Source organism: Balaenoptera physalus (genome assembly GCF_965194825.1).
Source record: "Balaenoptera physalus genome assembly, chromosome: 8".
Classification (NCBI taxonomy): domain Eukaryota; kingdom Metazoa; phylum Chordata; class Mammalia; order Artiodactyla; family Balaenopteridae; genus Balaenoptera; species Balaenoptera physalus.
The window spans coordinates 112,108,505-112,124,269 of NC_138887.1; the positions used below are offsets into that span (position 1 = coordinate 112,108,505).

The 15,765-nt window shown below is 56.4% G+C and overlaps 1 protein-coding gene across 4 annotated transcripts; it reads left to right on the plus strand.

Annotated features, from left to right (window-relative positions):
- The first annotated feature begins 1,077 nt into the window (after window positions 1-1,077).
- On the plus strand, window positions 1,078-15,687 carry EPHB6 (EPH receptor B6). 4 transcript variants are annotated; one of them, XM_082472895.1, is made up of 19 exons: window positions 1,079-1,362; window positions 8,212-8,284; window positions 8,563-8,612; window positions 8,689-8,761; window positions 9,046-9,110; window positions 9,367-10,120; window positions 10,784-10,939; window positions 11,300-11,638; window positions 11,733-11,857; window positions 12,043-12,205; window positions 12,447-12,561; window positions 12,805-12,857; window positions 13,034-13,153; window positions 13,268-13,515; window positions 13,761-13,934; window positions 14,415-14,564; window positions 14,765-14,970; window positions 15,155-15,249; window positions 15,355-15,687. In XM_082472895.1, exons 2-19 carry the CDS (start codon window positions 8,242-8,244, stop codon window positions 15,423-15,425), a joined length of 3,000 nt encoding a protein of 999 aa, XP_082329021.1. In that variant the 5' UTR covers window positions 1,079-1,362; window positions 8,212-8,241; the 3' UTR covers window positions 15,426-15,687. The 4 variants fall into 4 exon arrangements, with proteins under 4 accessions (XP_082329023.1, XP_082329021.1, XP_082329020.1 ...); XM_082472894.1 differs by having other exon boundaries at window positions 1,083-1,362; window positions 15,094-15,249; XM_082472897.1 differs by lacking the exon at window positions 15,155-15,249 and having other exon boundaries at window positions 1,078-1,362.
- Window positions 15,688-15,765: the final 78 nt, after the last annotated feature.

A 15,765-nucleotide genomic window follows, 5' to 3' on the forward strand; every position in this document is an offset into this window, starting at 1 on the left:
AGTTTTGACCAGCCCATTTGCAGCTAGTGCTTTAATAAAGGTGTCGTGAATAAATGAAGAACGTAGGAGAATGATGTGGGACAGGGTAACATGGGGAGCTGGGGGTGGGGGAATAAGCCAGACTCCCCCTGATACTTGTGTTCTTTGAAAGAGCCAGCAGGTGGTAGCAACACTTCGCAGCAAGGCCTCAGCTCAGGGCTGTTAGGGCCGGAACAATAGAACCCCAATCCTGTCCCGGGTTTGAGAGGAAGCTACGGGTGGGCAGAAACCTTTTTTCCTCGCGGCGCCCCCTCCGTTCCTCAACCCTTCCAGGCACCCGCTGCGAGTACTTTCCACCGTCTCTCATCCGTGTGGGGAATTTCTCTCTGGGGAGCGGGCGAGGGAAGAGGCACCCAGAGGTGCAGCGACTTGCCCGGCAGTGTAAGCTCCTGGCACCGACCTCGGGACTTCCCCCCTCTGAGACCCAGGCTTCCCTGCCCTTCGGAGAGGATGGAGGGCGGGCGGGTGGAGTCAGAAGCCCCAACGCCGGGCAAGATCCAGGGTCCCCAACGCGGAGAAGAGCTGAAGCCGAGATCAGAGCCCCTTTCGTACCCTGACTGCCTATCCACCCCCAGCCCACCTCCGCACCCTCTAAATTCTCAGTTTGTCTTTCCCTCCACCCCCTTCTCCTTCTTTCTCTTTTTCTCAGCTCACGCCCACCTTAGTTCAAATCTGAGTGGGAACTAAAACAGCGGGTTTAGTTCCTGGAGTTGAAGCAGAAAAGCAGGGGAGGCGACGGGGCGCAGGTGTCCCTGCCCTGCCCTGGGCACCAGTGGCGCAGCTCTCCGAGCGCCGGAGCCCGCACCCGCCCCGGGGGCTTTAAGCAGAGCTCCCGGCCGCCCACCTCCCCCAGCCCGGCCCGCGCGCCCTCCTCCGCGCCCACGTCCCCTGGCCCGGCGCACGGGCAGGCCCCGGGCGAGCCCCGCGCACTCGCCGCCAAGGCCGAGAGGGCGGGCTGGGCTCCCCGGAAGAGGGGACAGGGAGGGCGGCCGAAGGGGCCGGAGAGGGGGCGGGCCGGGCGCGGAGGGACGCGGAGGGGGCGGGCTGGGCTGCGCTCGCTCCAGCCGCCGCTCGGGAGCAGAGCAGCGGGCGGCGGGACCCGCGACCCAGCGCGGCGCCGGCGAGCGCGACGCGGGCCCCTCAAGATCCGCGGCGCCCCGCCTCCGGAGCAGCCCCGGCCGCCGCGCGGACCCGCGCCGCGGAGAAGGTTGGTCCCTGCACCCGAGCGGAGAGGCGGGCGGCCCCGGTGAGCGCCCGGAGCCCCGGCTCCAGCGCGGGGCCTCGGGGGAGCGCAGACCTGCTGAGCCTGCGGCCGGCGCGAAGGTGAGCCCGGGGGTCGCAGGCGGCGTGGGGGGCCGGGGGCCTGCGTGCCTGGGGACAGGAATTCGGGTTTGCAGAAGTAAAGGGGCCCTCCAGACAGGGCCTCTGCAGATCCGGGGGTCCTCGGCGGGGGAGTGCTGGGTCTCCGTCCCCAAAGCGAGAGCGGGGTTCGGGAGGGGTGCGGACCCGGGCAGCCTGGCTCCCACCCCACCCCCGCCTGTGACGAGCCGTCAGTGACACCCCGATGAGCCTGCTGCTGCGACCCCCCACGGTGTTTCCAGAGACACTCGGTTGGCTCTGATATAGGGGTTCCTGATCTAGGGGTCCTGGAAGAGGCCGGGCTCCCAGCCTGCTGAAGAGGATTGACCACCCCTCTGACTCCAGTGGCATGTCTCCAATCCCGGCGGAGCTGGGAGGAGCAAGGAGGTTGATCGCACACCTGCCCCCCAGCTCCGCACAGCCTATCCTGCTCCCGCAGCCCCATGACCACCCATAAGCCCTGGAGTGGAGGGAACGCTTGGCTCCTGCTCCCCAGCGCTGACCCCCAAGTCACAACCGAAGTCTACTGCTTGCTGCTGCCCCGGCTCACCCCCTCGCTTTACATCTGGGTGCGTGGCCCTGCCTGCCCGACACCCCGACCCACCAGCCTTGGCTGTCTGGCACCCTCTCTCCTCCCATCCCTGGGGGAGCTGGCAGGGGCCCAGCGTAGCCGATGTTGTAATGTCCCTGGCAGTACCCAGGGAGAGAAGTGGCTGGGCCTGTTCCCAGTCAGTTAACCCCGGGCCCTGTGCCCGCCCCGGGAACTTGACTCAGGCTCTAGAAGGAGAGATGCTCGTTTAGTGGGAAAGGAGCTGTGGGAAGCTGGCAGTCCAGGGAAACTGCCCAAGTGACTGGGGCTCTGAGACTTGCCAGGTGCTGCTGTTCAGAGGGGCCGCTTGGCTCTTTCAAGGCAATGCACATGTTTTATCGCAGGAAGATTAGGGTGCAGGCTCCTATGTATGTACCTGCCTAGTGACCTGGGGAAGAGGACTCCTTTAGAGTCTGTCGGTTCCTTCAGGGGGCAAGAAGATGGCAGGCAGGGGCCGCTCTGTCATCAGAATGCCAGGGAGCAACAGGCAGTGATGGGCTGAGCGGGGGAAGGGCAGGACCATCCCTCCTCCGGGCAGGGCCAGATGCTCTCCCAGCGGATCACCATCTCCAGAGCTGGGCCCTTGGCCTTGTGTCCCCACCAGGTGGAATGGGGATGCTGGGGTTTGGGGGGCTTTGAGCCTGAGGTTTCCCTTTCTCTACTTCCCTGCGTACCTTCCTCTCCCAACCCAGGGGTTTCCACAGGAACAACTCCTGGGGCAGAGAGAGGTTGACAACCCAACTAGGGGTGGAGTAGGGAGAGACCCAGGGTGAGGGGGAAGGGCTCATGGGCATATGCCAGCAACGTGAGGACCACTCGGGGTCTGCAGGGATGGGCCTGCTGCCACACACACACACACACAGACACACACACACCCAGCGCATACTCTCCTGCTCCACACCCTTCTCACCTTATAGAAACTCTCCCTTACACACTCTCACACTTGCTCTCACGGGCACCGGTCCTGGCACTCATGGGCTTTCTTCCACAATCTTCCACTTACTCATCTCTCCTGTATATGCACCAACTGCCCCAACACCCTCCCTTATGCCCTTTACCAGGGCCCCGCATGTCCCCCCATCATGCACAGCCAGAGTGGCTCATTCTAAGTGGCTGTCTGGCTAGACCCAGACACTGCCTGCATCTTAAAAGCCTCCCCCAGCTCCACAGCCAGCCGGGGAGTGGGAGGCACATTTGTCTGCCTCTGCGTGCTCTGAGGGACATTCTCCGGGGCTGGAGGCCTCCAGGGACATAGCACTGTCCTCTGCTAGGACAGTGTGCTAGCCAGTGTGTCCTAGCCAATCCACACATTGGCTTCTCCAGCCAGGGCAGCAGGGGCTAGAAGCACCGGAGGAAAGCTACCTCCTCACTGTCTGCTCTGGATGTCTCCTTAAAGGCCGCTGGGATCCTTTTCAGGGCGGGTGGCCAGATCTCAAAGAGACCTACTGAGACCAAGGTAGAGATTAAGGGGTAGAGGCTGCAGCATTCAGCTGAGCAAGGATTATACTGGAATTTCCTGGGCGTTTAACAGCTGCAGAACAGGACGGACGACAGGGCCTGTGGTGCTGACCCCTCCCACGCTGACCCTGCGGCTAACAGGTGTGAGGACCAGCTCAGCAACCGGAGCAGACACACCAGCCACTGAAAGCCATTGGCCTCTTTGCCCTTGGGACCTTCCCTCGCCCTGCTGGCCCCTGCAGGCTGCTCTGCTTCCCTGTCGGGGCTCACTTTGCGGTGATGCCCCGTGTGCGTTCCGAGTGTATAGCCCTCTCTGTCCCCCTCTTTCTCTTTGAAGTTGCAGGCCTTTGCTTACAGGATGCTTGACATCCTGTAAGAAAAGCATGGCATAATCAGTGGGGCAATTTGAACTTCTTGGGAGATAAGCTTAAAGACTATCCAGGGATAGAAGTTATTTTGCTTTTATTGTTGACATTATTTCGCTCATTCATTCCCAGGTCCTACTGCCTCTCCCTCTCTGCTTTCTTCTTATAGATGAAAATTTCTAGATGTTTGGAAACTTAGAGGGCACAGGGCAGGGAGGATAAATTGTAAACATGTTATACTAGTCTAAGTTTTATAAATATTCTCCTTTTCTGTTTAGATTCTATGAGACTTTGTTTTAATTATAAAAATAAGATATGCTTATTGTAACAAGAAAAACAATTCAAGTATCTATAAGAGACCATCAATAACTGCTTCCCCATGCTCCTACAGTAACCAATTTTACTGGCCCAATATATCTTTTGCCATACCTTTCCTCCAAGCTCACTGGGCTTAGATTATTTAATTTTTAAAAATTCGCTTTGTGGATCGAGGTGCATAAATTATATTTAACTCAGCTTGGTTTGTTCATAAATTATCATATTTAGCATTTTAATTTGAGCACAGGAAACTTCTTAAATTCTTACAGATTTACTCATTTATTTTTAAATCTTTCATTTTTATACATAACAGAGCTCATAAGCTATGATTTAGAAGCTAAGATTCTACACATCTTTAATCTTTGCCATTTTGTGAAAACAAAATACAATCCTGATGCCTATGAAACTGTTATGTTTTTGTAAACTAAAGAAATGTAGCAAGCTTGTGGCTCTCGTGTCCCTACTGTATCAAAAGATATAAAATGGTATAACCAGAAGAGGAGCTGAGAAAAAAAAAAAATCTGGTCATAGAATGCAATTTTTATTACAAGAAACTTTGTCTAATCAGTCTCATTTTCTGAGCTATCATTTTACATCCACATTTCTGCTGCTCCTGGTGTTTTATATTTTTAAAACCAATACACATCTGAAATGTGAATGTTTTCCTGATGGAGATCAGTTTTTTGCTTTTTCAGGGGTTAGAGGATTTCTAAACCGTGACCGATTCATGAGCTGGAGGAGATAGAGGAATCTCAAGCAGGCCACAGGGAAGAGGGTGAGGGGCCTGGCCTTACAGAGGCCTGTCTCCCTCTGTGTGGCAGCAGGGATGTGATTGGCTGCTCCCAGGGCGCACTCCTGGACCAAATGCGGAAAGATGTCCTCATCCTCAGCCAGTGAAGGCACCTTTGAAAATCAAGTTCTAAGTCCTGCTTGTTTTGTATTCTAGGCATGTGATGGAGCTGCGTGTTCTTGTCACTTATATTTCCGCCTTTGAATCTTGTTTCAAAAGAATCTGCAGTGGCAGGAATTAGTTGACAGCAATTTCTTCCGTGTCTTAATAAAGTTCCCTCTATCCTTATTTTTATCCTTACCATAGAGGTACACTCAGTTTCTTTTTATACATTAAAAAATAAAAGACTTGGATTTATCTGCTTTGTTTGATACGTAAGAACTGACCTAACTTCCTAGTCTCACTCAGCAACAGTTTTTTTCTGAGGAAACTTATTTATAACCTTCAGTCTTCTGGATCCGAATCTAAAAGAGGTCCTCATCAAACAGCAAAAGTACACTTCTGGGTACTTGAAGGTCCTCAATCATTTCTTTTTAATGAATGTCTTTGTTCTTTGTAAAATTTCAAAAAATTCCTTGTGGCAGTCTACATGTGATGTCTCCACTTTATCCTTTTCTTCCTGATTCCTCTTGACAACAGAAACTGAATGGATTTAGCGTGTTTTATAATTGCTTCTGCTTTTTTCTGGATCTTCTGGAGAGAGGCCAGCTTCATGTTGTCATCAAGATGCATACTAAGGCTATGCGCACACGCCCTATTATAGCCACAAGCCACCGTGTTACTTGTATTGTGGGTCATCAAAGCAAATGCTTGGCCATTCATCTTCTAGACTGTTCCATACTGCACAGCTGATATGATCTGCAGGGCATCCTTTTCTCTCATGTTTTGCTGTCTCTCAAAAAAAATTCACTGGGATATTCCAAAGTGTTCATTATTCCTTCTCCATGATTATTTGTCTAGTTATAAGTTTAAGAAGACATGGTACTTATAGTTTCTTCTTTGTACAGATTCCAGAATCCATCCATGTTCTAACCGAAAGAGGCTGTTTTAAAGACTATCTGCTGGGCAAATGGTGTAATAGCCTTCATTGTTTAAAGACGTTTTGCTGGCATTTTCAGTTCTTGATAACAGCCTTCCTAAAGACTCTGTGACCATTTCTCAAAGAAATGGTTGAGGACCTTCAAGTACCCAGAAGTGTACTTTTGCTGTTTGATGAGGACCTTTTTTCGATTCGGATTCAGAAGACCGAAGGTTATAAATAAGTTTCTTCAGACAGTGGTCTGCTCTGGTGTGTCAAGCATGCCTTCAAATTAAGTCATTGAGAGTTGGGGTGGGGTGTATATCTACAGCATGAATTACTTTAGGATAGTTTCTAAACAGCCATTGATGATGGGACAGTGCTTTTTACTTTACCATCTCTCGGTTCTTCTTGAAACATTTATTTTATATGTGAATGATTCTAGTAGCATTTGGGACAGTATTTGCAAAGAACCTCTGTTTCTTAGGAATAATTTGCCCTATGGAAATGCTTCTTTTCCCCCCCAGCTTTACTGAGATACAATTGACATATAATATTGTGTAAGTTTAAGATATACAACGTGAAGATTTGGCAATGCTCCTTACTTGCCTCCATAGGCTATAAATTGAACTCTCTGTTTCTCATATAGGGGTCTAGAGGCATGAAAGGTACATTTCAGTGGCTACATGGCAGACATCCACTACATGTCAGCCCATGCAGATGCAGAAATGGTGTCTTTTCATGAAAACCACCTGGAGATAACACTGACGGCTTCAGCTTACAGCATAGCCAGCATTAACTGAAAAAATTAGATTAACAGAAATCAAATCATGATTCTCATATTTATCAAAATTAAATATAGTTTAATAGCTTAGTTTCAGCTTCATTGTGAAATGTGTAATTTTTAGGTTCCAACTTCCAATTGACTTTTTTTTTTTTACTCTCAAACTCGTGTCTTTTGAGAAACATGCCTCTTGTTTTCTTCTCAACAGAAATAAATGACCTCTACTGTCCATGCAACTTACAGACTTTTGAGACTCAGTCACGAGGAGAGACATAGCTCGCCACTAACCTTAGACCAACAGCAAAGAAAGGTCTGAGCCTCCTGGTCTTCACCGTGACCCTGGAGGCAGCCAGGGCTCCTGGGCATGTGCTTGTGAACCGCAGCACTGTGCTTCTTAAGGCTCGGGAATGTTTTACATAAAAGCGTGAAATCATTTTGAGGGCATGAACACTATTTTGATTTGTTTTATTAAACAGTTATTATTTATGGATTTGAATGAAATTTTAATGATTTCATTGAAAAATAATATGTATGCAAGATTTTTAAAATATAAAAATTTAAGGGGATATAGTGAGAGTAAGTGTCTCTTGCACTAGCCCCCATTCTCTCCCTCTCCCCTTCTTCCCAGGTTTTGTCTACCTTTCTTAAAGATCCTTACATACATATGTATATGTAGGTCCTTCTTAAGTTACCGATCGATCAATCGGGAGCATACTGTATATGGTTCTGCAATGGACTATGTACTTTCACTTGGAAATTATTTTCATATCAGTACATAAACACTAGCCCTTATTCCTTCTGAAGGTTGTGCCATAATTTTTTAACCATCTTCCTATTGATGAACAGTTACTTTACAGTCTTTTCCCTTACAAGCAATGCTGCAATAAATATTCTTGTTCGAACATCTATGCAAAAGGATCCAAGTATACGATACCTGAAGGACAGATTCTTAGAAGTGAAGCTGCTAGATAGACATTGCCAACTGTCCTTCTAAGAGGATACACCAACTTGAGCCCGTATGCGCAATGAATGCAAGAGAGCCTATTTCTCATACCTTCCCCACCCAGGCGTTGTTAATCTCATAGAACAAAATGGCAATTCACTGTTGTTTCAACATGCCTCCCTTTCATTGTGAGCAAACTAGGGAGCATCTTTTCATATACACTTGTGGAGAGAGGACCTTGGTTCATAAAATGTAGGTATGCCACACCTACATAGCTCTGTCCCTTCTCTGTCCTGGCTCCTTTATCAGATGGAATCTTTCCGCCTATGTTCTTTTCTGCGTCTGCTCTCACACCCTCCCTCCCATGATACCCCCCAGCTCTCCTTCTTCTGTCCCTCTCGCTTCACTGCCTCTCAGAAATGTCTGGAGTATCCAAGTCTGATGGGGGTTGGGAGGTGTTGGGCAGGGGGAACCGTGTGCCCCCAGGGAAGGAGTAGCTTCTAACTCGCCTGCTTTTAATGAGAAGAATCTTCTGATTTTCTATGCAGGGTGGCCGTAGGAGGAAGGGAGGAGAGTAAATGAAGAGAAAGAACTTGAATAGCTCCTTCCAGAAGCAAAGGGGTAAGACTGGCTCAGAACTACCCGGTGCTCTAAAGGGGAGGGCCATGAGAAACAGATGCTCAGAGATGGGTCACCTGTGGAGTGTAGTGGGTGACCGGGCACATGGTCCTCCAAGATGGTGGACCTGACACAGGTCAGGAGAGAGTCAGTCTCCTGCTGGCCCTCACCCATGGTTGGTGCTGGGGCACTTTGCGAGCTACAGGGGGAGACCCAGGGCCAACTCTGAAGCAATGCTGTTCCCTCCCACCGGCCTCCTCTGGTCCTTTGTGTCTCCCTAGGAAGCCAGCTTGGCTGCAGACCCCGGTCTTACGAAGCAGCAGCCCCACCTGGGAGCAGGGTGGTGGCCAGAGCAATGGTGGGAGCCCTGAAGATGCCTCATGGCCGCTGAGCGGGCTGCCCCGTCAGGGAGCAGGGTGGCGGGCATGGTGTGTGGCCTGTGGGTCCTGGTGCTGGTGTCCTCAGTCCTGGCTCTGGAAGGTAAGAGGGAGGGGAGACGGGAGAACCCCCCACCTGCCAGGGGAGAGCCAGCACTGATGGGAAGTGGGAAAGATTCAGAAAAGGCAGGAAAGGGTGAAGACATCTAAAGGGGGAAAGGAAGGGGGAAGGTTTCAGAGAAAGGCTCCCGACGGGCAGCTGTGATCCTGTTAGTCAATTCAAGGAACCAGGGAGGGAAATTCTCTTTTTCCTAATGGGAATGGGGTGGGGTGAGACCTGCTGGCTGAAGGCCTGCTAACTGCGTGCCCCTTCTTATCGCTGGGCAGAGGTATTGCTGGACACCACTGGAGAGACATCTGAGATTGGCTGGCTCACCTACCCACCAGGTGGGGTGAGTGTCACGCTTTCATTCTGAACCCAACGCCCCCCCACCCCCACACCCCCGCTAGCGTGTTGAGTTTGTGGAGGAAACCCTGATTAGAGATGGATGGGACAAGATGCCTGACCTCCAGAGGAGCAGGACTTCCGGGTATCCTCAGCTGCTTTGCATGTCATTAATGCTAAGTTTCACCCGGAGGGATATGCCCCCGCCTCCCTGCACCTTTCCAGCCCCGAGCAGCTAATGCCCTCTGTGGTCCTCCCTGCAGTGGGACGAAGTGAGTGTTCTGGATGACCAGCGACGCCTGACTCGGACCTTCGAGGCATGCCACGTGGCCAGGGCCCTTCCCGGCCCCGGGCAGGACAACTGGCTGCAGACACACTTTGTGGAGCGGCGAGGGGCGCAGAGGGCGCACATCCGGCTGCACTTCTCCGTGCGGGCCTGCTCCAGCCTGGGCGTGGTGGGGGGCACCTGCCGGGAGACCTTCACGCTTTACTACCGCCAGGCCGAGGAGCCCGACAGCTCCGACAGCACCTCCTCCTGGCACCTCAAACGCTGGACCAAGGTGGACACGATCGCGGCGGATGAGAGTTTCCCCGCCTCCTCAGCGTGGGCGGTGGGCCCGCGCGGGGCGGGGCAGCGGGCGGGGCTGCAGCTGAATGTCAAGGAGCGGAGCTTCGGGCCCTTGACCCAGCGCGGCTTCTACGTGGCCTTCCAGGACACCGGGGCCTGCCTGGCCCTCGTGGCGGTCAAGCTCTTCTCCTACGCCTGCCCCTCCGTGCTCCGCGCCTTCGCCACCTTTCCTGAGACGCAGGCCAGTGGGGCCGGGGGGGCCTCCCTGGTGGCGGCCGTGGGCACCTGTGTGGAGCACGCAGAGCCCGAGGAGGATGGAGGAGGGGGCCAGGCAGGAGGCAGCCCTCCCAGGCTGCACTGTAACGGGGAGGGCAAGTGGATGGTAGCCGTTGGGAGCTGCCGCTGCCAGCCCGGGCACGAGCCTGCTCGCGGAGACAAGGCCTGCCAAGGTGAGACCCCGCTCCCTTGCACTTGCCCCCCACCTTTGGGATCCTCTCCTGAACGAGCCCACACTTCATTTTGTCCCCAGAAGGTCAGGAATAAGTTATTTTAGTGAAAGGACCCCTGTTTTCTCCAGATTTATTTCTTACAGCGCACAACCTTGCTCTCAGCCACTCATCTGAAACTTCTAGAACCTTCTGGAAACTTCCACAGCGATTGCTGGGGATCCTAGGGCTGCAGGCCTGAGAATGGATGGAGAAGAAAGGAGTTAAACTCCTAGGCTGTCTTGGGATGGGGTCCTTTGTCCGCATTTGCCATGTAGCTGGGGATGGTTCACCCCAGGGCCAGGTGACCAGGAGGCAGGTAGAAGGCCGTGCATGCAGCTGTAAAGAATGATCCTGCGGCAGAGGCAGGCTAGGCAGTCGAGCCCGGCAGCTACATGTGGTGCTTGCTCTGCTGTAGCCCCTACCACACCTCACTTTTTCCATCAATGGAAGTGTAATTCTGCCCCGGCAAAATGGCAGAAGTAATCTCTGGCTGAGGGAGGGAAAGAGGGGAGAGAGGGGTGAGGAGGAGATGGATCTCAGAAGGCTGGCTGTGTGCAGGTGTGGGGGGCTCAGGAGGGGATGGACGGGGTGGGCCTGAGGCCTCTACCCTCCTCTGCCCCTCAGCCTGCCCCAGGGGGTCCTACAAAGCCTCGGCTGGGAATGCCCCCTGCTCACCGTGCCCTGCCCGCAGCCTCGCCCCTGACCCTGCGGCCCCCGTGTGTGCCTGCCTGGAGGGCTTCTACCGGGCCAGCTCCGACCCCCCAGAAGCCCCCTGCACTGGTGAGTTCCCCCCCCCCGCCCCCGCCCCCGCCCCTGCCCCGGCCCCAGGGATGGGCGTGGGATGGGAGTGGGACCAGGGGAGGGAGAGCCTGGAGGGCAACAGGTGCAGCTGATTTGCATTTGCACTGACTTCTTTCTCCTGTGTCCTTGCTTTCCTTCCCTGCCTCTTTCCCCTGACCCCATCTCCACCTGGCCCACCTCCTTCCTCTCTCGCCCCACCTGCCTTCTCCGCTTTCCCCTGCTTTCTGTCTCCTTCCTCTGGGCCATCCTCCCTCCCCTGCCTCCTTCCTTCCCCAATCACCCCCGCCCCACGACTCCCGCCTTCGCGGCGCTTCCCTGCCCTGCACACGCCCTCCCCAGCGCCCCCGTCGGCCCCTCAGGAGCTGTGGTTTGAGGTGCAGGGCTCTGCGCTCATGCTGCACTGGCGCCTGCCCCAGGAGCTGGGGGGACGCGGGGACCTGCTCTTCAACGTCGTGTGCAAGGAGTGTGGAGCGGGAGGCAAGGGCCCTTGTCGCCGCTGCAGGGATGAGGTGCATTTCGATCCCCGCCAGAGGGGCCTGACTGAGAGCCGCGTGCTCGTTGGGGGGCTCCGGGCACACGTGCCCTACATCTTGGAGGTGCAGGCCGTCAATGGGGTGTCGGAGCTCAGCCCCGACCCTCCCCAGGCTGCAGCCGTCAATGTCAGCACCAGCCACGCAGGTGAGCCTTGCCCTCCCCTAAGCTGCCAGTCACCGCCTTAGAGCCCACTCCCGCTCTCCCGCCCCTGGGCACCGCCGCTAACCCCGCACTCCAGTTCCCTCCGCAGTCCCTGCTGTGCACCAGGTGAGCCGGGCCTCGAGCAGCATCACCGTGTCCTGGCCACAGCCCGACCAGGCCAACGGGGACATCCTGGATTATCAGCTCCGCTACTATGACCAGGTGGGGAGCAGAGGGGCGCCCGGCGGGGATGCTGGGAGCCGCAAGTGCTCCGCAGTGGGGCTAGGGGTGGGGAGACAGGAGACGTGCCTCGGGGCCCTGCCGCAGCGGGGTGTGAGGAGCGGGGGCGGGAGCAGGGGGCGAGGGGCCCTCGCAGCTGGCAGGGAGTGAGCGGCTGTCACCCCCAGGCAGAAGATGAATCCCACTCCTTCACCCTGACCAGCGAGACCAACATGGCCACCGTGACCCAGCTGAGCCCCGGCCACATCTATGGCTTCCAGGTGCGGGCACGGACAGCCGCAGGCCACGGCCCGTACGGGGGCAAGGTCTACTTCCAGACGCTGCCTCAAGGTGAGAGGAGGCCTGGACGGGGCGGGGGCGGCCCAAGGGATCGTGAGGAGGGGTCTAGGAACCATCCAGGCCTCGAACCTTCACCCCAAATCCTCCAGACCGGGAGAGTGGCTGTCCACCGACCTTCGGGTCTGTGGGGGGAGGGGGTGCGGGTAGGTGGGTGCTTGCGGGGCGGTGTGTGAGACCTGCACTGGCGTGTGAGATCTCCCACACCTGTGGCTCTGGGTGGCTGGTTCTCCAGGTGAGCTGTCCGCCCAGCTTCCCGAGAGACTCTCCTTGGTGGTTGGGTCCATCCTGGGGGCGCTGGCCTTCCTTCTGCTGGCGGCCATCACCGTGCTGGCTCTCGTCTTCCAGAGGTGAGTCTCTCCCCGCCGTGGCCCAGCACCATACTCTCCAAAGCACGATCCCAAGCCCTGATGGCCCCTAGGTTCCCTGCAAAAGCGCCCACGAGTGTCCACCACCACCACCACCCAGCCCCTGCCCTTGGGGCGCGGCTCCTTCCAGCCACTGATCCCTGGCAGGACCTTGGCCTTCGTGGGCAGACTTGGGGGGGAAACGGGAGAGGGAGTGTGACCGCAGGACTCTGGTTTGTCCCCCAGGAAGCGGCGTGGAACTGGCTACGTGGAGCAGCTGCAGCAGTACAGCAGCCCAGGTGTGGGTGTGGCTGGGATGGGAGGGGCCGGGGGCCGGGAGGGCACCAGGCAAGGCTGGGCCCCCCAGGGTTGAGGGCAGCTCCTTGGCACCATCTTCGGCAGTGAGAGAGCGTGCCTGGGGTGCGTGGGCCGCCCACCTGCACACCTCCTCATAATGGACCCCGTGTGCCTGCAGGACTAGGGGTGAAGTACTACGTCGACCCCTCCACCTACGAGGACCCCTGCCAGGCCATCCGAGAATTTGCCCGGGAGGTCGATCCCACATACATGAAAATCGAGGAGGTCATTGGAGCAGGTATGGCAGAGGCAGAGGGAGGGCACGCAAGGGGTCCCAGCAGGGTCCCTCCTAAACAGGGCAGGACACTGAGTCCTTCCTGGAGACCCCCCCAGCGTACGCCTGCTCTCCCAGGCTCCTTCGGGGAGGTGCGCCGGGGCCGCCTGCAGCCCCGGGGACGGCGGGAGCAGGCCGTGGCCATCCAGGCCCTGTGGAGCGGAGGCGCCGAGAGCCTGCAGACGGCCTTTCTAGGCCAGGCCGCGGTGCTGGGCCAGTTTCAGCACCCCAACATCCTGCGGCTGGAGGGCGTGGTCACCAAGAGCCGGCCCCTCATGGTGGTGACGGAGCTCATGGAGCTGGGCCCCCTGGACAGCTTCCTGAGGGTCAGTCAGGCTGGTGGCAAGGTGTGGGGGTCGGCTCGGGCCGGGAAGGTGGGCACTTCTCAACTGTCCCGGAGACAGAGCCCTGTCTGTGCCTTTGCTCCCTGCTGCCCCACCTCCAGGGTCTCCGTCCTTCACTCCCAGGCCGTTCGCTGATCCCCAGGTCCCTTTGCCTTTTGGCGCCAGTGTCTCTGCGTGATGTGCCGAGGTCCCCCGCCCCTTGGCTGACCTCTGCCCCCATCCCTCAGCAGCGGGAGGGCCAGTTCAGCAGCCTGCAGCTGGTGGCCATGCAGCGGGGCGTGGCCGCCGCCATGCACCACCTGTCCAGCTTCGCCTTCGTCCACCGCGCACTCGCTGCCCACAGCGTGCTGGTGAACAGCCACCTAGTGTGCAAAGTGGCTCGTCTTGGCCACAGTCCTCAGGTGAGAGCACAGCCTTGGGGCCCCGCATCCCTCAGGGGGTGCCGGAGGCTGAGCTGGAACCTGGGGCGGTGGATGCCTCAGGTGGTGTATCTTAGTGTCTGAAGGGGCAGAGCTCACCTGTGTGATGGAGGGGTTTCAGGGACTGAGGACACTGGGGAAGAAAGGGGACTGGGAGGGTGGGAGTCCTAGAACCACCTCCTGCCCTTCCCTAATGCTGACTCGTGTCAGAGCCGCTGGGTACAAATTGTGAACACGCCACCCTCAAGCTCTGTGACTTTGCACAGGTTTGTACTTCTCGATGCCTCAGCATTTGCCTCTGCAAAATGGAGATAATGGCATCTAGGCCACAGGGTCGTTATGGGATTAAACGAGAGGCTTGATGTAAAACCCTTGAGGCACATCTGAGCACGTAGTAGTTGATCAATAACTAGGATCACTGCTCTGATTATTGCTGTTGTTACTTTCAACCCCACCCCTCAGGGCCCAAGTTGTATGCTTCGCTGGGCAGCCCCAGAGGTCATTGCACACGGGAAACATACAACATCCAGTGACGTCTGGAGTTTTGGGATAGTGATGTGGGAAGTGATGAGTTACGGAGAGCGGCCCTACTGGGACATGCGTGACCAGGAGGTGAGCTCTTGACCTGGACACTGCCAATTCCCCACTGCTGTCCCTCCAGCCTTCACAGACTCACATATTCTAAGCTGTCCATTCGTGGGTCTCATTTTCCATATCTTTTAAGTTCCTTTCTAACCTCATGGTTACCTGACAATACATTCCTTTCCACTAGCAATAGCCTCCAAGCACCACGTGCTTCCTCTAACCCCCAGGTACTAAATGCAATAGAGCAGGAGTTCCGGCTGCCCCCGCCTCCAGGCTGTCCACCTGGATTACACCTGCTTATGCTGGACACTTGGCAGAAGGATCGTACCCAGCGACCTCACTTTGACCAGCTGGTGGCTGCGTTTGACAAGATGATCCGCAAGCCAGACACTCTGCAGGGAGCAGAGCACTCCGGCGGGAGCCCCAGGGACAGGTCTGGAGCTTGGGGCTAAAGCCTGGGAAAGCCAGGGAGGGATGAGGCAAACCAAAAAGAAAACTGAGGGGAAGGGGACTAGGATGAAGAGGGGACCTTGACCTGCCTGCCCCTCCCACTCAGACCCTCCCAGGCCCTTCTGAACCCCGCGGCCCTGGACTTTCCCTCTCTGCACTCCCCTCAGGCCTGGCTCTCGGCCATCGGCCTGGAGTGCTACCAGGACAGCTTCTCCCAGTCCGGCCTCCACACCTTCAGTGACGTGGCTCAGCTCAGCCTGGAGTAAGCAGGGCGAGGTGGGAGAGGGGAGCCCAGGCCCCAGGGCAGGGGTCGCGCCTGGGATCTTGGAGATACTGGCCCCGATTTAATCCACTCCTTCCCCAACAGAGACCTGCCAACCCTGGGCATCACCCTGGCCGGCCACCAGAAGAAGCTGCTGCACCACATCCAGCTCCTGAAGCAGCACCTGAGGCCGCTGGGCTCCGTGGAGGTCTGAGCCCCCGGCAGAAAGCTATGAACTGACTGACAGTGCCCGTGACCCAGTCCTGGACGCAGGTCCAAGGAGGACATGGGAGATGTGAGCCCGTCTCCACCCTGGCCTCTGTGAGAGGCACCTGCCCGCCACACTAAACCCGACCCTGGGGACGCCTCACTCCCTGGTCCTCTGCCCCTCCACTGCCCTCCCCCACATTAAAGGGAAAGAAGGGATTTTGCAAGTTGGAGGTGTGGTGAGGCCTCGGTCTGCAAGGAAGGGGTGGGAAGGCCTTGGAGCAGAGAGGCAGGGCCGGGAAGACCACA

Coding starts and splice junctions, on each gene's coding strand:
- EPHB6 (XM_082472894.1), top strand. CDS start 8,242: ATGAAGAGAAAGAACTTGAATAGCTCCTTCCAGAAGCAAAGGG. Junction 8,762..9,045: donor CTCAGTCCTGGCTCTGGAAG/GTAAGAGGGAGG, acceptor ATCGCTGGGCAG/AGGTATTGCTGGACACCACT. Junction 10,940..11,299: donor CCCAGAAGCCCCCTGCACTG/GTGAGTTCCCCC, acceptor CGCCCTCCCCAG/CGCCCCCGTCGGCCCCTCAG.